Raw genomic sequence first — 27,655 nt, 5'->3', positions numbered from 1 at the left:
TCGTCAGGACCGTGCTCTGTGTTCCAGAACAGCTCCCCCTGCCCTCACTGCATTCATTAAGCGCTCAATCAAACATCGGTCTTGGGCTCTCAGTGCTCCACGCATTGTCTCCTTTACAGGAGTTCTTTCAATTACGAGTATAGTGATTTTTAATATTGTTTTCTTTTATTCATAGCAGTATTGATCTATTTATCTCTTTGTTGTGGCTATCGATCAATATCTGGCCCTTTTAAGTGTGCAAACATTTGACTACACAATAAAATGGTGCAGAGGCTCATTTAATGAAATCTTATTTTATACTCTCAAGAAAGTTTATAGGCGGAAGCTCAGCACAGTATAATTTATTCAACTTGAAGTGTGACAAAATATTTCACAGTGACTAATTTATGAGCGTGGAATAGGTTTGCTTGTAAAGGATATGAAACCACTCTCCTTTCTTCTGAGCGAAGCTTTATCATGAAACCATCATCATCATCATCATCTGAAATCTCATTACTGAAATATGCAGGAAAAAATAATCCAATCCAGCAGTAATCCAAACTAAGTTAATCTTCCCAATCTGACGTGATTGTGAAGACTGAGGCGTGGTTCAGGATCACCAGTTTGACTGCCACGCTGCAGCCTTTTCGAATGCTAATTTCTTCAGGCTAGCATCAGCAAAGCAGCCGTTTCCCGCCCGTGTCTTCCCAGGCCTGCCTGGCCTAGCCGCTGGCCTTACCTGGTGTGGATGGCAGAAGGGTCAGTAAGGTCGGTTGGCATCCTTTGGCCGCTTGAGCTGCACCTTCAGCCTCTTCATGCCGATCTGGAAGCCGTTCATGGCTTGAATGGCAGCCTGTGCACTGGAGGGATTGTCAAAGCTGACAAAGCCTGAAAGGGGAAGGCAGGGAAGAGAGGGAGAGAGAGAGAGAGAGAGAGAGAGAGAGGAGAGAGATTGAGAGAGATTGAGAGAGAGGGAGAGAAAGAATTCAGAATAAAACAAACATTTATCCTTAGCTTTGATAATAAAATGCAAGTCTTGGTTGTTTTTCTGCATGTTTCCAGTTTGGTAAGTTCATTTTTGTGAGTACTAAACTTTACGTGTGGAAAAAAAAATAGACCACTTGTGTGTGTGGGGGGTGTGTCCTACGGTGATGGCAGAGGGGGTTAAAGTCTGCGCAGCAGGCCGTCCGCAGGCGCAGCGCAGCTCCACAGTGGGCTCCGCGCTCTTCGAATCTGAGTTATTACCTGAGTGTCAGGGCGGAATGAGCCGGAGCTTTCCACGCCGCGACTCCTGGCTGCTTTTATCAGACACCTCGGTGATTGACGGCTCAAATTTTCCGCTCGCCGGCTGATTTGATCACGCCGCTATGGGTCCAATTTAATTTGGGGGGGGAGAGGGCAGGCTTTTGTCAGCCCCGGAGAGATAAGGCCCGTGCTTTTTTTACAAACCCTTTAAACAAACCAGGCAGCCAAAAGCCTGTCAAACAGTACCAATCCCCCCGTCAGATCCGACTTTAATAAATCTCGCCCTTTCCTTTCGCGTCGGCCTCCAAAAAGGTTAGTGTTGGGAGGAAAAAAAAAAAAGAGGAACAAACTACAACGGCCTGGCTCAGACTCAGTTCTGTCAACTTGTGATCCTTCGGCTGTGTAAATCAGCGAGTTCAATCAGATTCTGTTTGTCTTTTATAAAATACTTTTACATTAGAAGAGCTTTTATAACTTCCAGTGCTTTACATCCATTCCTCTGAGGCCCTTCAATCTCCCTGCGTCGCAGTTTGCTCTTATCAAAATTTAAGCTGCCATTACATCTCATTATTTGCACAGCATTTTAGCTTAATCAACGCGGATGCCAAATGTTTTGAAAGTGACAATAAATAAGTGATAAGTAAATAAATATCGGCTCAATTTCGCCAAAATTAAGAACAAACACAAAGCAGGCGTTTGAGAAGCATCCTGCAATGTTTGTAACACACAAGCATGAAGCCAAAGCTGGACAACACAGCTGCTAAAAAAAAACATTTCATAAAACCATTGTTCATACTCTGTAACTTCAGGTCACAATTGAACAGTGTGGTTTTTCATATTTGAGTTTTAACAATGTCAGTGACAGAAGGATCCTTGCAATAGAGTTTTCATTGTTTGCGTGGTGGTGCGTTGTGCAAACATGCTAACAGTACAAATATTTCCATATAGTTAAAAGTATCTGTAAGAATGAAAATAAATGAAGGCATTTTCCTTCTTCTTTTGCAAATATGTATTCACTTTCAAATAGCTCCTTTGATGTTATTACTTATTCATATGGCATTAGGTCTTATCCACCGTGACTTACAAGGTCATTACTGCAAACTACTTAGGATTCATATCACCCCAGCAACAGGAACAACAAAACATAGGTATGAAGCAGCCAGTAACAAAGCAAATGAACACCAAGCTGAAATTCAGTAGTAAAATATAAGCCTTCAACATTAATTGCACCAGCACACCCATAATGCCTCACTGTTGTCCTTAAGAGCAGCATGCCTGCTTCATAGTAGCTCCTGTGCACATAGAGCTCAATTATACTGTGTCTGGTTGTGGCCATTGTACGATAATTACAGGGGTTGATTATCTTGAGATCACAAAATAATGATAATCCAAAATGGAACTAGATTCTTACCATGGGTTTTTGACATTACCGACGTAGTACAAGATTTTTCGGTAGAGATTCTGGCCTTACCAAAGGGGTTATCTCAATATCAAGAGATAAATAATTAAGAATTTCGATATGACCAAATTCATTACTTTGTGACAAGGACATTATTATGCTAAGATTTATTATGACCATTATAAGAGCATATAAAACCATTAGAAGAACAAAATCATCTGTTTGCTGTTCTGGACTATAAAAATCCACTGTATTCATTGCTATTAGGGAGTACTTTCATTATGCAGCATTACTTTTTGGCAGTTTTTCACCATTCACATTGAACCAGAAGTTCAGATGTGTGCATCATGCTGATTGATTCCATGCTTCTGGAAGTTTCACGTTTCAGATTCATAATCTGACAAATACATAAATACATGCAAGTAATACCTTGTCCTTCAAAAACACAATTAGGAGTAGTTTTGCTCGCAGGAAAATGCGAAGTGTGAAGTTGTAAAGAAACAAATGAACGTAAGCATTAATTGCGAGCCCGTTGGGAGGGGCAAGGAAATTAGTTCACATGGGCCACACAGAGGAACCACAAGTAGACCACACAAAGCACTGTGGAGGGCTCGTGCTGGAGAATAGCCTGGAGACAGACAGGAGCATTTCTCTTCTGCTACCTAATAAGGAGGCACTGCGGCCTCAGATCTGATGCCAACAGCAATCCAAGGCAAGTGAAGGGAAAGTCATTTTGTAAAAGTAGCAAAAGTCTCGTATAATTTCCACACCTAGGCCTGGGTTCAATCAACATGTGTCCTTAGATTTGGCTCCCAATTTCACAAGTACAGAGATCACCATCACCTTGACTCATCAAGCAGTGTCTGAGCTGACAATAAGTAACACTTCTATTTAATTACAAGTTAAAGTTACGGACAAGTGTTGATTGGATCTAGGCCATTTTTCCATCTGACCATACCACGTACCACAGTGGGAAGCTTGGGGAGGTTCGAAAGCCTCAGCTTGCGAGAGTCCGAACGTCCCTACTGCAGCCGTCACCGCGGCAACAAGATATGACAATGACAGAGCGGGCGGATACCAATAACCTGTGCCTGACTGAAGCTACTTCCTCTTTAAGTAAACAAAAAGAAAATGCTTGTGTGGTTTCAAATTAAGCGAGACAGGTTATTTTCCCCCAGTATCTGTGTGTGTACACAATGCTTTTATATAACCTAAAACAGGAGGCAGTATAAGGTCTTTGAAGAAGATCCATTTCACTCCACTCAAAGACTTTGGCTATGATTCCCTCCCTAAATGTCAATATTGAGAGAGCAAATAAAGAGGATTAAAATAATGTGGTGCTGTGGAGAATTCCGGAATCCTGCCTTAAGATTGCTATTTTCATAATAATTCATAGTAATGCACCTAAATGAATGTGCTCATAGGGGGTATTAGCAGGGGATACACATTTATTGAAGATTTATAAAAACCTTGACATATTTAAACCCATTGGCCAAAACACGGTGGAACTTTTAGTTCTTTTCTTCTACCTATTTCGTGAAAATACAAATATTTAAATTTAATTACTAAAGCACAAGTTAATAGCCTTGCACTGTATAGCTGAGAACTGTCTCACAATGGGGTGGAAAACCACCGCTTCCACTGAAATTCAAATCGGATTCTTGAGCATATTTGTTGTCTATCAACATTTTAGTCCCTTTATTGACCAGTCTATTTTCAACTGCAGTTCTTATTATTCTAATTTCCCTGTAAGCACGTGAATGCAGGGAAATAATTCAACAGTTGGACAGTGATGTAAAAACACTATGCTTTTGCCAAGGCATCATAATAAATTGTATTTATAATGATTATGTTTACATGTATTTTAATGCAACATTGTTAGCCAGAATATTTTTAAAATGCAATGTCATGATATAGAGCATAAACAGCTTTTTCTGAGCAAAACACTAGTGATTCTGAAACAGGCTGGGTATTCCTTCTAATAACAACATTGCCCAAGTAAACATACTATTAGCGAATATTCTAACTATCTAACTATTCAACTATCTTTGAACAATTTCAATCAACTTAAAGTATAATTTTGTGGACAATGAAAATAATCCTGTATACTAGGGTAAATGTCAGTTCGACTTCCAATTCAGCCACTGAACAAAATAACCTGAAATTCAATTAATACATTGGAAGCTGTCAGAAAGTAGTCAGTTTTCAGACAGCTGACAAATATAATGACTAAGTTTTATTATATATATTTTTTCATTTTTTATTAACATGGCAGAAATGTAAAACGTGCTATTTCCAAGATACATTTCAAACATTTCAGATTACAGTAATGAAATTCAGTTACATGAACCTGACTGCACATATAACATGAAATTTGATGTCTTTAAAAAAAAAAAAAAAAATTGTCATTTATTTTTCATTAGAAATTTGAACTCAAGCTAGTGGCATTTGTCTAATTTACATGTGAAAAAATACTGATCACATATTAGAAGAACCAAGCAGCCCTACTACCTATTTTTATGTCTGCTACCTCCCAGTTATTGAGAATATTCATACTAATCTGTAGTTGATCCCAACTTCCTGTTTTACATGCCTTAAAGCATCACTATCCACATACAGCTCTGGAAAAGAAATTAAGAGACAGGCCCATATTTTTTTGAAGAAGAATCAGAGTTACTCCACCAAATGTTGACAGTTGAACCCTTATTATTTTTATCATTTTTTTTATAGGTACAAACCGGTGTAGTTTGCATTATTCTGCACAAAACACTGTGTATTATCATTATTATGAGCAGTTTTCATTTTCTGCAAATAGATGTCCTGAATGAAAATATTGTTTGGACTTAAAATCAAATGTGGTCAATAGTTAGATTCATAGTTTATGGGTATATGTACTTTTATACAGTACATATACCCATAAACTATGAAACTGAAAATTTGATGTGGCCTATTAATTTTTTTCCAGAGCTGTATAAGTCACATATTCCTACTTGTTCAGATATCCTCTGAAGTATCTGGAATATTCCCTGCATGAAAACTGTCTATTATGGTTGGTCCCACGCTCAATCATATCAAATATCACAATATTTGCAGGGGTCTACTGTAACTTGGAGGTCCTATTACTTCAGCTGCGGTTGCTGTTGAGATGTTTTACCAGAGGCAGAAATCAATGGAGAGAATCATCCTCTGCAGCGAAGCAGTGAAACTCACTTCCCTTTATTGGTAGAAAGTATCTGTGTCTGTATCACAAAGAAACTACTGGGAACATTTTTTACATTACACCTTGATGCAATCACTTCTCATAAATTCTTTGTGATTATTCCATGAATAACGAAATGCGGACAGGCTGGGGTTTATATAAAAAATAAAAGTAAAATGATAAAATGGTGCATACATTTTCAATGATCTGAAATTAAATTTATTTACGCACTGTGTGTACCCTACAAAAGCAGAGCACGAGGATAACCTGACACGGTGTGATTATTTATAGGGGCCATTTTACGCCATGTTTGAAGAGACGCTTCTACACTGGCTGTGTGTCAAATTACGGATTTGACTGCTAGTCTCATTTTGAGTTGGCTCACAGATATTTTAATTTTCTGGCAGTTAGAATATTTAGTTAGTTATTTATAAAGCTACTTTAACTTAACACAACCTCTTTTTCAGTCCAGGAAAAAAATATATACTTAACAAAATTACATTTTCTGATTCCATTAAATGACTTTCAAATCTGCCACACACTGCTGTTTAACATGAAGTAGTTACCTTCCTCCTACAAAAAATGTCTCAAAACAAATCAGATTCCAGCTGAACCGCTCGTCCTAATGAAAAAATCAGCGCAACCATTTTCCTTTATTGGACACCCTTCAAAAATAAAATACAGTTGGCAGATGAGTGCTACTTTCAAAAAAAAAAATACAAATAAAAATCCTCTATCTCTCCAGGACTTATTATGTGCTGCGATTGGCAATAAACTATACTTGCTGCACTGACATAACAGTTACCTGCAAGGCGAATACCAACACAGAATTCAGTCCTCTATACAAAAGCGCAAAATACCTGTTATTCCCAAACAGGCTAAATATGAGACCGATCATATTCTATGCTATGGGTTTAAGTCCTTGAGTCTAAATCGAGAACACAATTTTCCACCGAACAGCAGATCATTTACCTTCCGCTTTCAGCATTGGAAGGCAATGCAAGACACTAAATTGCCCAAATTGTACACAAAGGTGTGATTTTGCTGGAATACAAATTATGGAAAAAAAGGAGCCATTTTAAAGCACATACATGGCAGGATATTGAAAGGACATTACGGTGGAAAGCTCTGGAGAATAGGGACATTTATTGGTCGCGGTGAGAAAAAAAAAAAAAAAAAAAACACTTTGAAAAGCTTTTAAGCTGCAATTTTGCTGTTTGCCGGTAAAGTAAAAAAAAAAAGCCTGCAGGGTGAAGGTTAAAGCCGGGGTAGGAAGCGCTCGCAGGTAAAAAGTGAAATTCAACCCCAGCCTCGGAGCACTTTTCTCTGGGTTTTCCATCTTGTTTATCAGATCGGGAATGTCACTTTCACCCTCGCTAACTCTGGCGGGATCGCCAACTGCTGCATCAGCCAGCGGCCGCTGATCACGGCTGACTTGCCAGCAGATAACGAGAGGAGCCCAGATGCTCGCTTCGTTTATCCCCGCAATTTGCTCCCTTGGAATACGTGTCGCGCACACCCCATGCGACGGATCTCTGCCGGCCAATGACATTTGGCCAAGTCCGTAAGTACCGCCGGCTGCGATTGGTCCAAAGTTGAGGCGAGGTACGACCGAGTCGCGTCGCATAACGCAATAATAACGACCAGAAACGGAGAGGGCACAGATGAAACGTTTCCTCGTGTTTTTCGACAGCGGGGTCACGGCGCAGGTCATTTAATAAAAGGGCATCTTTGCACTGGTTTTTTTCGGCTTATTTCTCAATCACCTTAGGGTGGCGATGCAAAGAGGAAAGGGGGAAAAGCAGAGGTCACACTTTTTTTATTTTAGCCAAGGCTTTAGCTGATGGAAGTAAAAATAAGTCAGATATTTCCCCTTGCCTCCTCACTGGTGCTGCAATCTCAGAGCTGAAACAATTAAACACAAACATAAGCCACAACGAAGCTTCATTTATTATTAACAATTATAGGCATGGATGTTTGGTCAGACGATACTCAGTGAGGAGGGAATTGTGATACTGTGATACTGTGAATATTATGAAATGTTAGGAATTTTAAAGGCTTCATTTCCTATAGTAAGGTGCAACCTTGCATATTCTTGCAGTTTCTCTCATGCTCGATGGCTAATTAGTTTACCAGCAGTATAAACATTTGCAGATGATAGTGATATCTCCTTGGTTTCTTACTAATATGCATTTAATATTCATTACCAAGCATACATTTTGTTTTCTATAAATCAAGCTTTGAAACTATTTTCACATAAAATATTTAGCTAACTGCATTTGTTTGAGAATGGAAAATGCCAAGATTATGTCTGATACTGCTGATACAACAACTGTAAATCCAAATTTCTCAATATAAACATATTTTATGTACATTACGTTCACTACTATGAGACCGTGGATCCAGCAATTATTCATGTACTGCATTTTTTGGAAATGTATACAGTTGCAATTTAAACAGATATTTTGTTCACACAATTTACTTTTAAAATATGATTCTTTTTTGTAATCCATTAACAATAAGAAATTAAAATTAAAAAAGAGAAAACAGCATATCATTCACATATATGAACATATTGTTAATTTCATATTTACTTTCTTTAGGAATTCTTTGCCATAACCTTGTTCGTTTGTAGTAAGCTTTTGTTTTGTTGAACTGAATATACTGTGCTTCAAGGTGTCTTTAAGGCATTGAATCCGCACAGTAAAATCAAGGGTCATGAACTGCGGCTTCACTTCGGGTCTGAAGATAGGCGACTTGACCTCAACACTACTACTGCCTTGGTCCAGAGAACAACGGCCTACCATTACACTTACAGAGATTTTAGCCAAGCAAGCACCTGTTCCATGAAAATATAAACAGCAATCTAGCATCATAATGATGCCACTGTTCAAACAAATTTAATAGATTGCATTATTTGAATGGAAAAATATATAATTCAAAAAGGAAGTAACGGCTGTAGAAATTGCACCAATATGATCAGTATTAACAATATTAGTAACTCAGGTGAATCCGTGGGAGTCAATGAAAGAGCAGAACTGAATTGCAAGACATCCTGGCTAATTCCTAATGCCTAAAATATATTTTCTCTGACTCACAACTTACCAAAATGTAGCAGAACATTCAGTCCAAATATAGGATTCAAATGTTTTTTTAAATGTCAGAGCACAGGACCAGTACAGCAAGCACAGTGTTTGATCTGACTGGTATGAATGTCAAAGGAGAGTTAATTTTGCACTGAAAGTTATTTTTTCATGAGCCAATGAGAAACCCACAACCCACAAGCAGACCCCTTACCCACAATTTCGGAAGCACGGGGCTAGAGCAGAGCTCCAAGAGCATGTTTCTGGGAGGGGGGGCGTCCTGGCTGTGACGTCCCCCAAAACCTCAACGTCTCAGAGACATCTGCCGAGGAGACTCGCCCTGGTTACAGTGGAGCTCCTCCTGGCACTGCTCCACCGAGCTCTCACCTGGTTGCCCCTGCTCGCTAACGCGTGGTGCCAAGTTTAAAACCTTAATTGCAAACTGATTAGGATGGGCAGGCGGAGCCAGGAAAGGAAGTAATTGGAGGAAACAAACTGGAACACAAAGAGATTTTTCCAAAAACACAACAACTTGACTTTTTTGTCGAGTTTTTTTTTCTCCCCTGCTCTCTTCTCCCCTCCACAAATGCTTTTCGTTACGGATTCATTTGACTCACCAAAACATTTGCTCTGATTGGTTGCCCGGTCCACAAACACTTTGGCAGAGATGACGTTGCCAAAAGGCAGAAACATTTGCATGAGCTCGGCGTCTCCAAACTCCTGCGGGAGATGGTAAATAAAGAGGTTGCAGCCTTCTGGCCCTGCAAAAAAAACAAAACAAAAAAAACAACCAACAGGAATAATGTAGACGGAGAATTTGCGTTGACACAAGCGCGCTTGTCTGCTCTGACTCCTTGTCTGTAGGGCTGTTTCCAAGCTTCTCTTTCCGACTAGAATGCACAGGCGAGCTAAAGGATAGAGTGCTCTCAGGCGGAGGGAAGTGCTAGCCGCGTTTAAATAAAGCGCTCGATGGCATCGGGCGGATGCTTTATCCACCGCCTCGTTGCCTGGAGTAATTGGAGAATGGCTGAAAATGGCCGTTCGGAATGAGCGGGAGGGCATCTTACATAAGCTTAGCAGTCCTTCTCACTATTAGAGGACATGGTAGAAGGCTGTTTTTGTTTGTTTATTTGTTCGGCCTAACACAGCATATGGCCCTTATGATTACAACACAGAGGGCCGCGTGACGCCGCACCGCATTTCGTATTCATACGCTGTTTCAGAGTTGGAGTGCTCGGCTAGGATAAGTTTAGCGTAATGGCACACAATGGGGAGGGTTAGCGGGTGAGCAGGAAACCTGACGCTGGATGAGAACTACTCTCAGACACTTTATGAGCGTGGGCGCCAGATCAGAAGAAAAACCTGCACGGATAGCGATTCACCTTCAGTCTCACAGGTCCTCTCCTGCAGATGAGCACTCGACAAAGTGTGACCAGCTACAGCAAAGAGCAATTCTGCCTCTCTGGACTGAGAAGTTCAACATCACTGACTATCTAGTCGCTGTCCCTGAAAAAATATCTTTGCCAGTTCAATAGTCAGAGGGTACGAACAGTTCTTGTTTAAAAATGGAAGCTTAATTCTTCCCCTTTCAGCTAAACTACAGCACCATATTAAGTCATGATCAGGGGAACATTTCTCACACTCCAACCAGTTATCTTACTCTGCTAATTTATTGCAAAACACATCTGAATGGAACACTGCAATTATCACCTTTTATCTAAGGTGGGAGGGGCCTGTCTTACCTTCTCTCTGTTGCTGGGGAATGATGGCTGGTTGCTGCGGAAACGCTTGGCTGATTGGCGCATAGGCGGCGGGGTAGGCTGCTATAGCAAGGGAGAATAAAAGGGGAATTTCACATTTACTTTCCTGAATTGAGCAATCGTCCTCATTCTCACAAAGCTTCCATTGTATGATTCTATTTCCCTTCCCAGGCTAGCGACCAAATAGCATTATAGCTTTAAGGTTGCTTCATTTTCTATCTCAGCCATTTTGAATACACATAAGCAAATGGAATGTGTCCAATTGTGAACATGCACTGAAAAGACCCTACAGTCGGTTCATATTATTGGTCTATACAGAAAAACATCCACGTTTTCCAGGATTTGGTGTCCAAAATTAAGTTATCAGTGGAGATAAAAATGCAAAAGCCCTAAGTGCATAGACTTTAGGATATCATGTTTGCATGGGGACATACTGAAAGAAAGCTGAAGATTTACTTATAAAAACTAAATCACGTTGACATGTCTCTGTAGAGGTGTAGTGAGTGCTAGCTTATGTGTCAGAAGGGGGAGGAGAGAAAAGAGAAAGAAGAGGTGAAGAAAAGATAAGATTATGAGAAGAGGTAAAGAGATAAGGAAGTGAAGGCAAGAGAAGATTAGGAGAGGAGACAAAGAGAGACAGAAGAGATGAAGGCAAGGGAAGGAGAGGAGAGGATAAGATGTGAGAAAGTGATGAGATGGAGAGAACAGGAGAAGGTGAGGAGATGAAGATGACGCATAGGGATCAGGAACAGGTGATGAGAGGATGAGGAGAAGAGCTGAGTGGAAAAAAGGAGAGACCTGCATAATGCTGCACGCCAGCATAAGCCTGCTGGAGAGGATCTGCAACTGTAGGGCTTTGTGCTGCAGAGAGAGAGAGAGAGAGAGACTGCTGGTATCACATTTCACGGTTCTGTAAAACGCCACCCTCCCCCAGATATTTGCATGAAATATTAACAGCATGCCAAACAAAACACTTTGTAGTTCATTATCACTGCAGTTGTCTTGCATAATGCAGGAATCCAATGCATTCGTCAGTTCCAAAAAAAAGGAAAATCATGCAGCAGCTTGTCGTTAAGAAAAGAGGAAATCAGAGCTTCACACAGTCACGCAAGAACGAAGTAATGACACCGTTGACACTTCTGCCAATCATATTAATAGAAGCGCGCAGCGCGCTTCCACGCGGCCTTTAAAATGGCGGTACCCCAGAGACCCGTCGACCGGCGAGCGGCCGAAAGGGGGCGGGAGCCTCACCTGGGTAAGGGTGAATCCCATTGGTGTAGATGGCCTCGGAGGTGGGCGGGCCGTTGCTCTGGGGCGGGAGGGCGCTGAAGCCGTTGACCCCGATGGGAGTGGCTATGCTAGGCACGGCCGCCGCGCTGATGCCCGGGGGTGTGCTGGTGCCTGGAGGACGCACAGAGGAGCGGGTTTCACGGCTAAGGACGCTACGAGAAGGAGCCGCACTTCATACGCGCGCTACACGTCCCGTCGTAAATACCGCTTTAATTGGACGCGAGGGTTTAGACCCGTCTGGCTATTAATAGCTTCCGTTCCCTCTGGTCACATTTTAGATTAGTCACCTTGTGGACGCTGGCACGATAAGGGATTATTTTCTTCCCCCCGAAGGTCATTTGAAGACATGTAGGATTAAAGTTGATAGGTATTACCCTTAACGCAGATACGTTTTGGGTAATTTCGAAACGGTTGCGTCGAGCCTTTCCGTGTAATTCGCTCGAACCCCGACCGTTTTTTAGACAGTCACCTTGCCCTGCGTGTGCCCATCCAGGCCCTTTGCGGAAAAGAGGCAGGGGGTGAAACGGACGAATTTTCAAGTCCCCGGCTCAGCTTTCACAAATCTTTCGTCTTATTGTATCTTATTGAAATGATGTCTTTTCCCAAAGACATCAGATTGGCCCCGTGCCCGGTAACACACAAACAGAGAATGCCACCGGAATACTGTAGTTTTCGTGTTGCACTGGCAGGGCGGGGGACGGGCGGGGGGGGGGCGTATGTCATTTGGCATCGGCTACCCTCCCTCGGCAGGGCTCCCTTCCTCACCGTTGCGCTCTCCGGCAATGTCACCTCTTTATGGCTTTTTTTTTTCTCTTCTCTCTTTTCCCTCTCCAACGAGCGCGAGAGAGAGAGAGAGAGAGAGAGAGAGCGGCGAACTTTCCTTCCCTCGTTTTTCCAGTTTTCAATTTTAAAGAATGAGGACCGGCGACGAGCGCCAAGCCTTCGGGGCCCGGCTGGCTCGCGCCGGTGAGCGAGCACCGACAGGTGTTCCCGTCCTGTCTGACTGCACGCGCGTCCGCCGCTAGCCGCGGGGCGCGCTGGCAGAATGCGAGCGTCAGAGCGCCGCCCCCCCCCCCCCCTCCCCCCCGCAGCGGGTACCCGGGGTTCGGTTCCGCCTGCTTTCTCTCGCGCGTGCGTCGGCGTTCGCCGCCGAGCCGCCGGGGCGGGCCCGTCGAGGCCCGCCGGTGGGGCACGGGACGTGACGGAGCCGTCTTCAGCAGGCCGAGATGTTCGGGACCCGCATCTCTCTCCCCGCCCCCCCTCCTCCAGCACCCCTGATCTCTCTTTGTTCAAAGTATATTAGAAGATATAAATCTTTTCTTTTACAGTTCATTGTGTCACGTCACACGACTCAAGTGAAATCTAAAGTGTTCTCGCTCGCCCTCTCTCTCCCTCAATTTTTTTCAATTTCAAGGTTTGATTGGCATGCCATTACACAGTGTTGCCAAGCAAAGCTGACAAATAACAACAGAAAAAACAACAGAAACAATTACACGTCTCTCTCCAAAACCAGCTACTCTCCTCCTCGTTTTCCAGCACTGCATCACACACACTTTGGTACCCTTTAACTCGAATCAAGTCATGTGTCCCCTTCTATGGATTTCCCAGCATGCGTGAGTTTTTTTTTTCACCAGTACGCCAGCTGCGGCTTCTCTTGACCAATCGGAGGGAAGTGGCGTACCTGAGGAGGGTGTCATGGGGGCAGCCACGAGGCCGTTGACGTTGAAAGCCGCCATGTGCTGCATCTGTGCGGCGGCGATCGCCGCCATGGGGTTCAGGTAGGAGCCCTGGGAGGCGGCCATGATGGCCGCTTGCTGTTGCATCATTTGCTGAAGCGTGGTGAAGGAAACAGGGAGGGAAGAGAGCAAGGGAGAGAAGAAGAGAAACGACTATATAATGAGGCGGTACCTGCATCAGTAGTCCTGAACTGTACTTTCTCTCATTTGCACAAAGCAGACCCTTCTAACATCCCTGGTTTACCAGGCTTATTTAGCTTTGGCTCTTCACCGCCAGGCTGCTCAGCACACTGATATTACAAAGGGACCCTTTATTCACTGGAAAGCACGGTTGGTAGTCTGCCATGTGAACAATTACAAGCAATCCAATTTTCTTTCATATTCTATTACAAATTCAGATTTGTCTTGAAAGAGAAATAACTGTACGAAATTGCAGTCTTTTACAAAAAAAGTGTTTGTTAACGCGTTCGCACGTTTGTGTGTCCCCGTGTGTGCATCTTTGCAGGCTTGCGTTTGTTCGAGCATGTGTTTCGGTGTGAATGCCTTCACGCATTTGCGCTTGCGACTGCGTGCGTGTTCACTTGCGTGCGCATGTTTGTGAGTGCACACGTGTGTGCGCGCGCTCGTGTACGTGCGTCTCCCCGCTCTCTCGTACAGCGTGCGAGTAAGCTCCGTAGGCTCCGAACTGGATGGTCATGGGGCTGAAGATCCCGAGCTGGCCGGCCATCTGGTGCATCCGGCGCAGGGTCCTCTCTTTGTCCGTGTCCGCGAACTTCACCACCAGGCTCGACGAGGCCCCCTGGTGACACACGAGAACACTGCAATGACCACTCTGTTCTCACAAGAGATTCCCGGTGATACCCAGTCCTGATACAGGAACATTTACTGAAGAAGGGGGTGGGCACATAATGAAGTGGGGAGGTCCAATTGGCTGGAGGGAACAGACATGACTCAAGAGCAAGGTAAGAGGAACTCACGTTCATAACAGATGGATCTTAGTTCCCTCCCATCACTTCAAAAAGATACAATAAACTGTAATAATTTCGGCCAAAGTCCCTCTTGCGTGTACACTGCAGCACTGAGTAATGGGATATGGGAGGTTGTGGAAGGTTTTGTGTGTGTGGGTGGGTGTAGCTGGGCTGTCAAATTGTCACCTGCTTTCTTAAATTGCATACATTGTTTTAGAGGCCGATGGAACCCGAATTTCATGCCAAAAAGCAAAAAAGGACCACAGACAACTTTGTAAATGATGATGCTTAATGAAATCTCCATTCCACGCATGATATCATGTTGTGTGTCAAGGCTAATGAGACAGTGGAGCCACTGGTCCCCAGACGCCGGAAAAAGGGGGCCGGGTTGGGCTGAATTACTGACCACGAGGGCCATAAATCACCAAAGTTTCAATCCGCTACGTCATCACCGGCTGCTTAGCGGGAAAAAAAGCATAGTCAACCGGGAAGCAATGAGTATTCAACTGGCAAGACCATAAAAGCAAGGACACAATAAATAAGAAAAAAAGGAATCCATAATCATAACTTGCATTTGCGTCCCATGTAATGTGTCATTTTGGCAGGGTCAGCATAAATTCCACTTCTGATTTCAGTTGACAAGCTTTTATGGCTTTTAGAGATGGAAATTGAAAGTGTTGGGACACAATGGATGTATATGAATTACAGAGAGATGGGGAGCAATGAGAGTGTCCAGTCTGCGGCACGCTTGCCAAGGGATGGTGACCTTCACGGAGCCCACATCAAAGGGCTGGAACCATGCCCAAGGAACTTTCACCAAAAAACCTCCGCAAGCTCCAACTTTCCCATTGAAAAGCAATTAAACAGACAGTTACAGACCTCAATACCAAAAACACGAAAGAAAAAAACATATACACCATTAACGAATATACATACAAAATGTCCGCTTGGATGAGCTGTCTTTGCCCCTAGAACCAAATTTAAAGCCCCAGCCCACGCACAGCACATGAGACAGCCGACAGTAAGGATGGTCCCAGATAGCAAATGACTTTGGGCCAGATTTGTGCCAAGTCCAGCCCGGCAGTGCTGTCTTCGGGCCAGAATCGGCCCAGATCCGGCCGGGAGTCGCTTGCTATGAGGGGCGGGACTTCAGAATCCAGCCGCCGAAGACGAGCGCGTTCCGTAACGGAGGCCGTCGGCGAAGCCGCGGCCCAACGCAGGCCCGGGAGAGAGACCCATCTGGTACCTCGCCGACGATCCCATTTCAATTAGCCAAATCTGAAGCGGCCATTTTCATGCTCTGCGCTTTGTCCCCTCTAATATCGTTTTGTCGGAACCCCCTGACCTCGCCCCGTTCTGGCCCCGGCTATCGGAGAGGGGGGGGGGGGGCGGTGGAGCGAAGGGGGCTGTCGGCTATAATGAGGTCACTGCCGAGCAGACATCTCCCCGCAGCCCCTCTCCCTTGGCAGAGTAGCTGGCATTTAGATCACATTCAATTTCTGCTTTATGTATCTCTGCGTGTTTATTTATTTATTATCTGTGAAAAATATATTCCCGGAATAGAGCTGTGAAGGCCCGAGGCAGGCCTTTGCGCGCACGAGCGTGACTCGGGACACAGCTCCCATCCTTCACAGAGCAGCACTGAGGGGAGGAGGAGAAGCAGGAGAAGGCTGTGCAGTCAGACGGGCTCAGAACTGCAGATCTATTAACAGGTTGGGCTTAGAACTTTAGTCTTACACTGCTTCTTAGGGAGTGAATTAAGGGGCTGGGATTACAAATTCACTCATACAGTGCATGCAATGAGCAAGGGTGGTGGGATTAAAAATGTACTCATACACTGTGTCTATTGCAGTGAACAAGCATGGTGGGATTAGAAATCCACTCATATAGTGCCTCTAATGCAGGTAATGAAGAGGCTGGAATTAGAATTTTCAGCATACCAAAGATTCAGCAGTGCTCACGGAAGTACCCACAGTATCTGCCATCTGCCATCGCCATTACGTTCTGTCTTGGGCACATGAAGAAATAGGATTTTGAAGCGCTCCAGCAGTATGGACCAAGCTGCCTCCTTTACTGTTGATTGCCCATCAATAAGTTTCAGAAGGACATTTATTTTTGCTTTCTTATGGGATGTGCATGAGGTGACATTAATCTACATCAGTAAATTATACATAAACATCAATTTAAAGTATAATTAGAATACAGCACCATGCACATTTTTCTCCTGTAAAGGAATTATATTTCCACGATGAAAGCCAACTAATATTACATCACTGGCTCAACATCGCTTTCTTCTTCAGAGGCTGTAATGGCTGTAGTACAGCAAGCTGGCAAATCACAGCATTGGTAGTCATCTGTAATAGGAGAGCTAGAAGCAAACAGGAGATAAACTGACTTGTATTGCCAAGATTCCATTACATACCACTCACTGGGCCTTTCTGAACCAATCAGAGACATGTGAGATCTAGAGTTCCAATGACACTTTTATTGGAGCTTAAGAATTCTGTAAGAACTTCTGCTCTTGTGCGGTCTTTAAAAGACTCACGCCTGTTCTTTGATTTTGCTCAATCCCGTTCTTGATCCTACTAAAACACTTCGTGAAACTGTGATGTAATAAATCATGCCAAATGTTTTTTGCATAGATTTGCAAAACCTGAATGTTTGGCAAGGTTGCAGAGCGTACAGAAGATAAATGTCTAATTTAAAACTTGGAAGTAGCCATGAATTAATAAGAAAATAAAACAAAATGAAAACATTTTAAAATGATTAAGCTGAAGCAAGCTCGTTAGAGTATTCTAGTGCTGCCAAACTATCATAATTATAGTGCCACCAAACACTTCATAAAGTTCTGTAACGGCGGCTGGCTAACTAGCTAGCCGCTGCTTATTGTGTAAAGTTTAATGGTCATAAATCACTTCCTGATGTTGAGATAGTTAGTCCAGGATTGGACAGGGGAAATGGCCAGTGAGATTCTGCAGGTTTTGGTATATCAGATTTGCATTATGGGCTACAAGTTTGGTAGAAAAAGAGCTTGCAGTCAGCATGCGGCTAATTCCTGTTTTTCCTGTGCTTGAATCTAAGCTGCTTTGTTTTGGCGTTAATAATTGAGGCTCAACAGTGCAATACGCCTAGTTTGTCTCTTGCTGAAATCGCTACATTGGTGTCAGAAGTAGACCTTTAAATCGAAGAGGAACTTTCTCGCCTTCGAGAGAGACAGCCAGAGGGGATGAGTGAGCAGAAGAACAGAGCAGCGCAGATAGCCTCCCCACAGTGAGGAAGGGCTAACTGCGAGGTGGGACTAATGGCTTTGCAGCCAGGCGACTCCAAGCAAAAATTCATGAGTGAAACGTTCAATTTCTCCTGGCAGCCTCCTCCTCCTGCAAGCTCGCCATCTTGCCTGGTGCTAATGGAGCCTGTAGTCTGCAGGCTAGGGACTTAGGGACTTAGCTTACTAAGTCCTACCAGTGGTCGCTAGTTCCGGGAGGTGGAGCTGCCGGCCCTGAAGCTACAGGCTGGGGAACCCTCCGTCGAGCTCGCCAGACTAATGGGCTGGGGCCACGGGGCTTAGCTATTAGCAAAGGGGAGGCAAGCAGAGCCCCTGACTGCGGCATGGGAGGTCAGGGGAACCCTCAGCTCGCCCCAGAGGCCCATTCCCTGTTGAGTTGCAATGAACCAGCTAGCAGAGCACCTTTCGATAGCCTAGCCTGCATGTGGAAACCCTCCATTAGAGTCAGCTACATGTGCACCGGCGATTTGACAGAAAAAGGAGCTGGCAAGCTTAACTTACACAGTTTAACATCGTTGCAACGGTGTTGGACTGCACTGAGCAGGAGAGGGGCGTCAAACTGACGGCATCCCAGGAAGGTGAGGCACTGCAGGTATCCTGCACGTCAGTGAGGACGAGCCCCCGTCTTTCGAGAGCCTCAGTTCGGCACTGGCCAGGCGGCACTGGTCAGAACAGCAGTACTCAAGAGTGAGGAGGCCTGGGCAGAAGCTAGGCCAGTACACTACAGACATGCAGTGGCTGATCCAGCAAGCTGACCCACAGCTTAATGGCCCAGCTAGAGACAGCCTGGCCCTCCACATGTTCCTGAGGGGGCTTCGTCCTGTCCACTTGAGGCAGCAGGTCCACATCGCCCTTCACTTTTGAGCAAGAGTTCATTCTAGCTGAAATTGCTGATGCATTTTAGGTTTGGACTCTGGTCAGTTCTGGGATAATTATTGATGCAACCAAGCAGTACGCACTCAAAAACTGGCTGCTACCTCAAACCCCTCCTGGTGTAAAATGTGACACAGTGCACACAGTGGGCGGCTCAACTAGCCTGAGGATGCCTGTAGAAGACCTGTGTGAGTGTGGGGCTTAGCCAGAGAGAGTACAGCCAGCTACGTGCTCTCTATCTGAATTCCAGTACCTGTTTGCAGCCAAAGACAGGGGGTGCATTACTAAAAATGACATTGACACAGGTGCAGCTCCACCGATCCGCCAGCCGCCACGGTGCCTCCCGCTGGCCTAGAGAGCAGGAGTGCAGGAAAAGATGAAAGGAATAGCAGCAACCAGCATCATCTGCCCCTCGCAAAGTCCGTGGGCCTCTCCAGCATTGCTGGAAACTGTTTGGAAGCGCTGCTGGAGAGCAGTCCTGCTGGTTCTGTGTAGACTACAGGCGGCTAAATGCAGCTACTAAAAAAGACTTCAACTCGCTTCTCTGAATTGACAACGCTTTAGATAGCATCAGGGGGTCCACCCGGTTTTGCTCACTCGATCTATGTAAACGGGCAAGTCCCCCTCATTGCCACTGCGCGACCCAAGATGGCCTTTGCTGTGGGGGGAGGACTGAGGGAATTTAAAGTGATGCTGTTCGGGTTAATAGCTCAGCCACATTCGAGCAACTAATGGAACTAGTGTTGCAAGGCATGCCAGCTATGGCAAGCGTAGTCTATTTAGATTACATACGTAGCATTAGCCAACCTGCAGTTAGTGTTGAAGCGCATTAGCAACGCCAACCTCAGACTAAATCCAGCTAAGTGTCAGTTGTTCCAGAGAGAGACAAGCCTCTTGATCCATTTTAAGGAAGGGGGGGTACCGACCCTGCAAAAGTAGATGCAGTAAGGAAATGGCACACTCCTAAGTCACAGAGAGAAGTCTGCAGCTTCCTGGGCCTAGCATTGTAGTACAGACGCTTTATCAAGGATTTTACTAGCACCACTGCACTGCTGCACACTCTCACTGAAAAGTCAAAAAGGTTTCAGAGGTCTTCGACCTGTCACCAGGCCTTCTGCCACCTCTGCATTGCTCTGGTTACAGCCCCGGTCTTAGCTATGGTGGACCCTGACAAGCTGTTTATTTTGGACACTGAAGCTAACCATATATTGTAGGTATTTGGAGGTGTTGTCACAGTCTACAGAAGATGGGGAGAACGTAGTGGCGTACTTCAGTCATGTGCTCACCAAAGAGAAGCACAGTTATTGTGTCACTAGGTGGGAGCTTTTGGCAGTAGTGCCAGCAGTGCAGCAATTTAAAGTGTATATACATGGCTGCAAGTTTAAGGACCATGCCGCACTGCAGTGGCTATTGAGATCCAGAAGGGCAGATAGCTTGTTGGATTGAACTGTTACAAAACTACCACTTCACCCTTGAGTGCTGCTCAGGAAAGAAGCACCGCAACGCCGATGGTCTGTCATGCTGCCCTTGTGCCAGTAAACAGAGCAGTCACTGCAAACACGCTGAGCAAAGGGAGGACTAAAGAGAGCACAGGAGATGGTCCATGAGTCCAAGACAGCCCCTGAATGGGAAAACACCCCCAAACAATTAACGGCAGCCAGTGTGGCTTTCACGTTATGTTCATAAGAGATGCAGCCAGCAGTGGGTGCAGAAGGGGTAGTGGTCTGTTTGTCTTGTCTGGCTGCTTTCTCTACAGGGGTGAAGGCACTGGTGTGCCAATGGGACTCCTTGACCAAAGCTTGCTATATAGAGGATGGTGGAACCCAGGGCGGACACTAACTAAGGACAGTTTGTGGTGCCCCGGTGCCTCCAGTTCAGAGTGCTACAGTATGTGGGGCACCCGAGGGTCGGCCACTCCGGGATGAATAAGACTCTACACAGGCTCAACCAGCAATTCTACTGGGGCAGATGCAGGAGGGACAGCAAAGAAGGGGCAAGGGATAAGGTGAGGGTGTCACTCCAGCAGCAGTACAGTGGGGCACCAATGGAGAGGGTGGCGATAGACATTCCATCACCATTCCATCACCAACAGAGGGACCGGTTATGTGCTGGTGGCTATGGACTACGTGGTTCCCCCAAGATGCGTCAGTGACTGGTGGTTGGAAAGTTCTCCTGATATGGGGTGCCTCAAGAGCTGCACTCTGACCAGGGGCAGAATTTTGAAAGCCAGTTCTTCACTGAGGCCTGCAGCAGCCGCCCACTTCGGTCTGTGCCCACCAGTAGCCGTTGGCTGCCACCAGAACATGAACACCCCAGCAACAGTTTGCAGTCATCACCCCCCAGTTGCAGTAATGTGGCACCGGGCACCAGTGCACCCCAGCAGTGGTGCTGCAAGTGGGCGGGAGCTCACAGCCATACCGTCCATCAGTGTGGTTGAGGGACTTTGTGAGAGCGGGTACTGTAGTAAAGAGGACTTGCAACGAGGCCATCGGCAGTTTTTTGCGTGGATGTGTAATGTTGGCTAACTAGCTAGCTGCTGTTTATTTTGTTATTGTTATTAAATTAAGTTTAATGGTCATAAATGACTCAAAATAGTGCGAAAATGTGTGAACCACTTGCCTGGTTTGTCTCTTGCTGAAATCGCTATATGTGTTTATATCTTTATTAGTTTGTGGGTTCATCTGCAGCTGCTATAGCTAATTAGTTACTATTTGTTGTCTAGCTTGCTAACTAAAAATACTGACAAACGTTGTTTGCTCTCTTGGCAGCTAGCATTAAGTAATGATCAAAAAATGATACTAAACCAATGGTGAGGTGTGAATAGTGATTACTTAACCACAGGTACTGCTGTTGTTAAGTGAGTCAGCTATGTGTAACACTTGACTGCACCACCCCACTAATGATCAACAAACATTAAGCCATTTATAAGGTTTCAATAGTTTCTACAGAATATACGTACACATACTCATTCAGCTTACTGACATAATAAATGGATATCACGACATCACAGCCAAGTTCGCAATCAAGTATGGCAGCTGGACATTTAACATATTTTTAATGCATGAAGAATCTGTTTGTGCTAACATTGCCTTACTTATAAAAAATTCACACCCTGCAACCCCCTCTTGAACAAATTTATTACAATTAAGGGATAGCTCATGTTAGCCAAGCATCAGTTCATGTTAGATAATGGAACTGTACTGTACCATAAAAAACATAAAAAACATTGCTTTGGGAACCAGGGAGCCGGGCCACTAATTCTAAAAAGGCAAGGCTAGCCGTTATCTTGAGAGTGCACAGCAACATGATCATGGTGTAGTATATTTATAATCATTTCCATGTGCTCATATTCCACTACATCAGTAACACGAGAGTCATATTTATACACACCAGATAATCAATTTTTATTCACTCCACCTGCTTAAGACTAGACCTGGCCAGGTGTTATTTTAATGGTAATACCTTTTATGCATCACTTTAATGACATGCAAATCAGGGGCCGGGGCATTTTCGTCTGTGTTATAGCCTGACAGTAAATTCGAAAGCAGCAAGCGGGAAAAGCGGATGGATTTCATGCCGCGTCATGCAAATGAAATGATGTCCACGGAGCTTCAGAGTGATCCATTAGCCACTCTGAACACATGTAGTGAATCATATACCTATGTCAGAGCGAGAATTTCTTTTAAATTATGAAAAAAATATATATTTTTTTTTCAGTAGCTACCGACTAAAAGCTATCTAACTGCAATTATACTGTCTCACTGCACGGCTGGATGTCTGAACAGACTAGTTCTAAATCAAAAAATATATATAGAATAATAATAATAATTATCACATGCCAGCAGGAGCCCATTCCTTTCAATGGAATTGGCATTTCTGCCTACAAGCTATTAAACAGCGAGATGAAATGATGAAATTGGAGTGCATTTTTGTGCTGTATTAGGACAGAAATTAGCATTTTTAGTCTACAGGCTTCCGTGCTTTGCAAAACAATCTGTTTTTCTGTCAGGTTTGGCATCACATATGTATTAAATGGGCAAGGCAAGGTCCACTCCAACAGAATTACAATACCACATGTAGTGAATGGAAAGTCCGGACTACAAATTTCAACCATTTAAAAGTTCTCCTGTAGTGAATGAATCAGCAGGGTTTAGGACAGCAGCTGTATATTAGATGCCAAAAACTGTGAAGAACTAGCCCCGAAAATCTCTGCTCTACAGCACAGATTCCTCCGGAGCAAACAAAACAATAACCTCTGCTTGGAGAGGTACCCATCTGGACCCCATCTAGCATTTACTGTAAAGCAGATCAATTGACATCTGATGGATACGACGCCTCAGTGATCCAAACACTATTTCCACTGAAATATTAAAACAGAGTAACAAACTCGACCACTGAAAACCGTTTACATTGGATTTTTCATGGACACCCACCTCTTTGTTCATTTAAGATAATACTATTTAAAATTTAGACAGGGGCTTACTGTAACTGACCCTTGCTACACTCTTATTAGGGTGCATCTCAGTCACACACACAAAAAAAAAAATGGAAATCAGTTAGGAAGACAGACTGACTTAAAGATTGTAAAATAGTAACTCTGCATTATCTTGCCTATAATCAGGAACGAAAACATTTCTTTACAACTCTTACACTATTCATCTTAGTCCGGCAAAAGAAAGTTTTAAATTCAACCGGAGACTTGGACAGACTGCTCTGCCTGGGGAAACAGCCGGTCTCTGGCAAGGGTCATTCATTAAAGCGAGGCCCTGTTTTTTATATCTTTGCGTGGCGGAGCGTTGATACCGATCGCGTTCGGTGAATCACGCTGACGCATCTCTCTATTCACTCTGCCATCTACCACCCGCTAATGCCCGACAGAAACGAACCGCTGAAAAGAACGAGTCGTCCCCCCCCTCCCCCCCCCGCCCCACCGGACACCGACCAATACTTAGCGGTTGTCCAGGTGATTACAGATCTCACCTCGGCCTATTATCCGGAGTCGCCGAGTTCTGCATTGCAGCATTTTGAACAGACCGCTTCAGCGCTGGTCGTCTCAGTGCTTGATCTTGGCCTTCGCACTTGTGACAGAACGCCAAAGGTAAATTTAGCCGCTGTTAGTTTGGCTCTTCACTGACGTCCATATAAGAATACATTGTGGATATCTTCGAAGTGTTTTTTATTGATGGACTTCGACTTGTGTTTAGTATCCATTAAAAGGAAAAGTGAGTTGTAGAAATATGCTGCTAGTAGTCATGAAGAATCAGGTGAAATTAAACAAACATAACTGTCTCACAGAGACACAATATTACAACCATGTATCCTGCTACTACAGTACGATCATATGTAGCAATATCTTTGAGCAAAAACAAATGGTATTCTTTCATTATACCATCTTTACTATGCATTTTAATGTCTTGTTGCTTTTTCCTTTTTTTCTCCTTTTTTCAAAGCGGTATTCCCTTACGGTGTAACGCATGCCTAAACACAAATTTTCCGTTTTTCAGGAAGGCATTAACTGTGTTACGATGTAAGGAAAGTATATACACCGCTACTCAGACTGGAAGGAAATAAGCAAATTAATTGATTAAATAAAAGGTAATAAGTATGTCGCCTAATTGATTGTGCCCCCCCCCCCCCTTCCCCTCCCCCGTGGGTTACAAGTTCACATCTTTAAACCTTCGCTCACCAAGGCAGTCCACGGGGGAGACAAGAAGCTCATTATCTCGGCCTGTCTCCCATCTCTTGCTCTAGAACCTTGCTTTTCCCCCCATCTATACACATAGACATCTGAGCACGTATTAAGGCTTCCCATTGGACAGTTACCCGGTGCAGAATAAATAAACAATTCACAAACAAACATACATAAATGGATGGTTTCACACACAGGCTACTGCACACGCGCGTGCGTATATGGACGTGCACTTGCATTCGTATGGATAAACTGCATTAGCTCGTTAAGCCTCCCCAACGAGAAGACACTGAGCGTACCCTACGGACTATTTAGCACGGATCTGTTCCAATGCTGGGTGAATACGGTATACAGACCGCTGGCTTCCACTGAAACACGCGGAATTCAGTCAGGAATACGAGATGAACCGACGGATTTTATTATCATTCGTTTTCAAATACTTGCGCTGGGTCGTACCAATGAAGCGTGTTTGTGGATTGAGACTGTTGGCTCCGCTACTGCCTCCTTCTCTCACACTCGCACGGCTGCCGTTATTACAGGGCTCAGCGGGTTGTGTAAGCGGCGCTCTCGCACGCGACGCAGTTCGTCTGTCCGCCGCTCCGCCATTTTAAGTAACCCCTCCCCTCTCCCCGGCATCCTCGGCTCTACCCTCGAGGACCGGCGGCGTTCCGCGTTGATCGTCAAACCGCGCGCGGCGCGTTCTCCGCGACCGCGCTTAGCCGTTAGCTCCGATTAAAACCGGCGGCCGATGCGCCTCTCCTCTCGGCGCGCGTCGCATGAGCCACCTCCCGCTTTTTGTTTCCCGCCGTCCCCGAGAGCCGTCGCTGTTCTAAACAGCCGTTATTCGCGGGCGTTGGTATGCGCAGGCACGCGCAGGCGCTCCCGGGCGACCGCGGGAGGAGCCGCCGCCTTTCCGCGGAGCGCGCGTTTGGACTCCGCGGCTGGCGGGAGGCGGCGTGCTCCGCAGGGGGGCCCCGTCGCCCCGTTCGTCTGCAGCCGGAGACATGTGGCCCCGTCGCTGTCCAAATTAGCTGGAACACACCTTGTTTGATAAACACTGTCTGCCATCTTGCATATTAATCTGATTCAGAGTTGGACCCTGGAGTGGCGGTAACAGGTGCAAGAATAGGTACAGAGATAGGCCTATGGATATGTAGTTTAATAAAAAGGCTTTTTGGATGGCTCCTGGTACATCGCAGGGTCTGTTTGTGCCTCCATATGTCATTTTGGATGGCCTGTCTAGACTGGACCTCAGGTGGCTGGATTTGGCTTGACCCCATGTTTCTGCAGACAAGAGATGGTTGAGCTCCAGTATCAGTACTGGGGTCAGCCATGTGTGTCTGCCTGTTAGCATGCAAAAGGAATACTGATATAAAAATGCTCTTTGCATGTGTGTCTATCAGTATGTTCCTTATCTCTTGTTGTATACTCTGATTTCAACCTGCTTTCATTGATACAGATATAACATACTGTACACAAATAAAAATAAAAACTTTTTTGGAAGGTGGGGAGAGCTATATCTATTTCTGGATTTCATGGCAACTCCTGGTCTTATTTAATTTATCCGATCATTGACGGGACCTGATGTTTCAGCTAGATCACGGATGCCAAATGATGACAGTCCTGGTGTCCCTATATGATACTTTTAACTTGGCGAAATATATGAGTGTATACAGCTAATTAGCTAAGTGTGCAAGGGTAATTAGCATGAACAAAATTCTGCATACACACCAGGAATGGCGTTCCCATCCGCCTCCTCGTCTCCGTGCGAAATACCAGCAGTGTTTCAGAGAGACCTGGCACCGCCTCGGCTCCCCCCCGAGCGACGGGTCGGCGCATTAGACACGTTCGCGGCTGGAACTCACCGGCATGGTCTGTCCGCCGTGCAAGGTGTTGATGGCCGCCTGTGCCTCCGCGTGGCTGGAGAACTTAACGAAGGCGCAGCCTGCAAACGGAGAGGGAGAGACAGGATCAGCGAACCAGGCGAACCGCCGGGCAGGCAAGCCTCGGTAAACAAGGCAGAAGCCTTCGTTAGCATTACGTTCACTTAATGCCTTCTGTTTAATGCATTCCGTCCTTAATGTCTGGAGCACAGGACACTGAATAAATCACTGTGACTGCATTGAATGCATGACTGCACGATGCATCCTGCCACTCACTCGTTTATGAATCCTTCCCGGCTTCGGGGGGAAACCGAAGCCAAAGCATTTAAATTCTGAGGCTCGCTCGCGATTAATAATGGGTCTAATATTTACACATTGTGATCTGTGTGTGCAGCCATTCACAACAGAGATTATGATGACAACTGCGGAGTAATATAATCTGTTTATCTACCCATATATATGCATGTGTGTTATTACAGACAAAACAGGGCTTTATTCAGAAAGCGTTAATATCATCTCTGATTTTGAAAAGAGGGGCCTAGGCCAGAATCAACCAAAACTGAAAATAAACATGCAGTCTTATTTTGAGAGGTTTTAAAATCAGGCCTAGTTTTTTTTTTAGCTCCTAAGGTGGAAAATTTCCATAAGATAGCGATTATGTTTTGAGTAACCCACATAATGTATAAAGCATTTCACTTACAGATTCAGAACCTGAATTATTCAAATCATCTTATCTCTCCGTGCTCATTTCCAGATTATCATACCATGTACCATTCAGAGAGAGAGAGATAGAGAGAGAGAGAGAGAGAGAGAGAGAGAGGCCAACTTCAACCAACTGATGTGGCACCATGAACTAGACAGAAAAGATTTACATTATCTACTATACATTGAAATGCAGGCCGGTATATTAATATGGAAACCTTCAATATTAAATTTTAAACAATTTGGAGGACCTGTGAAAGCAACCCTATGGTGAGAATAAGGTATAATTCATCTTGGGATGTGTTCAATACGCAAAACACTGATTAATGTTTCACAGAGGTGCTTGCTAGAGGTGAAGTCCTACCCCTGCGACCCCTAGCCTGGGATTTCTCCGATTAGCACCACTGCAAACAGTACATGATGTTCTGCCTACTCAACTCACCTCAGGTGAGGCGTTCCCTCTCTAGCTGTCAGTCAGCACAGGTGTGTGGTTAATGAGCAGGTAATTAGCTAACCAAAGATTCCCGCATCTGTTGGGTTTCATCCTCTCACAGGATTTCTTA

The 27,655-nt window shown here is 44.7% G+C and overlaps 1 protein-coding gene across 7 annotated transcripts in view; it reads right to left on the bottom strand.

Annotated features, from left to right (window-relative positions):
- si:dkey-205h23.2 (CUGBP Elav-like family member 4) overlaps positions 1-27,655 on the bottom strand; it is a 137,553-nt gene that overhangs the window by 9,915 nt on the left and 99,983 nt on the right. For 6 of the 7 annotated variants that reach the window (XR_004765268.1, XM_035417773.1, XM_035417775.1 and 3 more), the window contains 8 exons: positions 26,373-26,452; positions 14,347-14,490; positions 13,637-13,784; positions 11,917-12,066; positions 11,464-11,526; positions 10,648-10,728; positions 9,523-9,666; positions 719-867 (listed from right to left, as the gene is read on the bottom strand). Coding sequence is in view for 6 of the 7 variants with exons in the window: in XM_035417773.1 (XP_035273664.1) it covers positions 740-867; positions 9,523-9,666; positions 10,648-10,728; positions 11,464-11,526; positions 11,917-12,066; positions 13,637-13,784; positions 14,347-14,490; positions 26,373-26,452 (938 nt within the window). In the remaining variant the exon portion in view is untranslated. Of the gene's footprint in view, positions 1-718; positions 868-9,522; positions 9,667-10,647; positions 10,729-11,463; positions 11,527-11,916; positions 12,067-13,636; positions 13,785-14,346; positions 14,491-26,372; positions 26,453-27,655 lie in introns of those variants that run through there. The other variant, XM_035417779.1, reaches the window with a different exon arrangement.

Source organism: Anguilla anguilla, chromosome 5 (assembly GCF_013347855.1).
Source record: "Anguilla anguilla isolate fAngAng1 chromosome 5, fAngAng1.pri, whole genome shotgun sequence".
Classification (NCBI taxonomy): Eukaryota; Metazoa; Chordata; class Actinopteri; order Anguilliformes; family Anguillidae; genus Anguilla; species Anguilla anguilla.
This window is presented reverse-complemented; position numbering and strand designations above follow the sequence as displayed.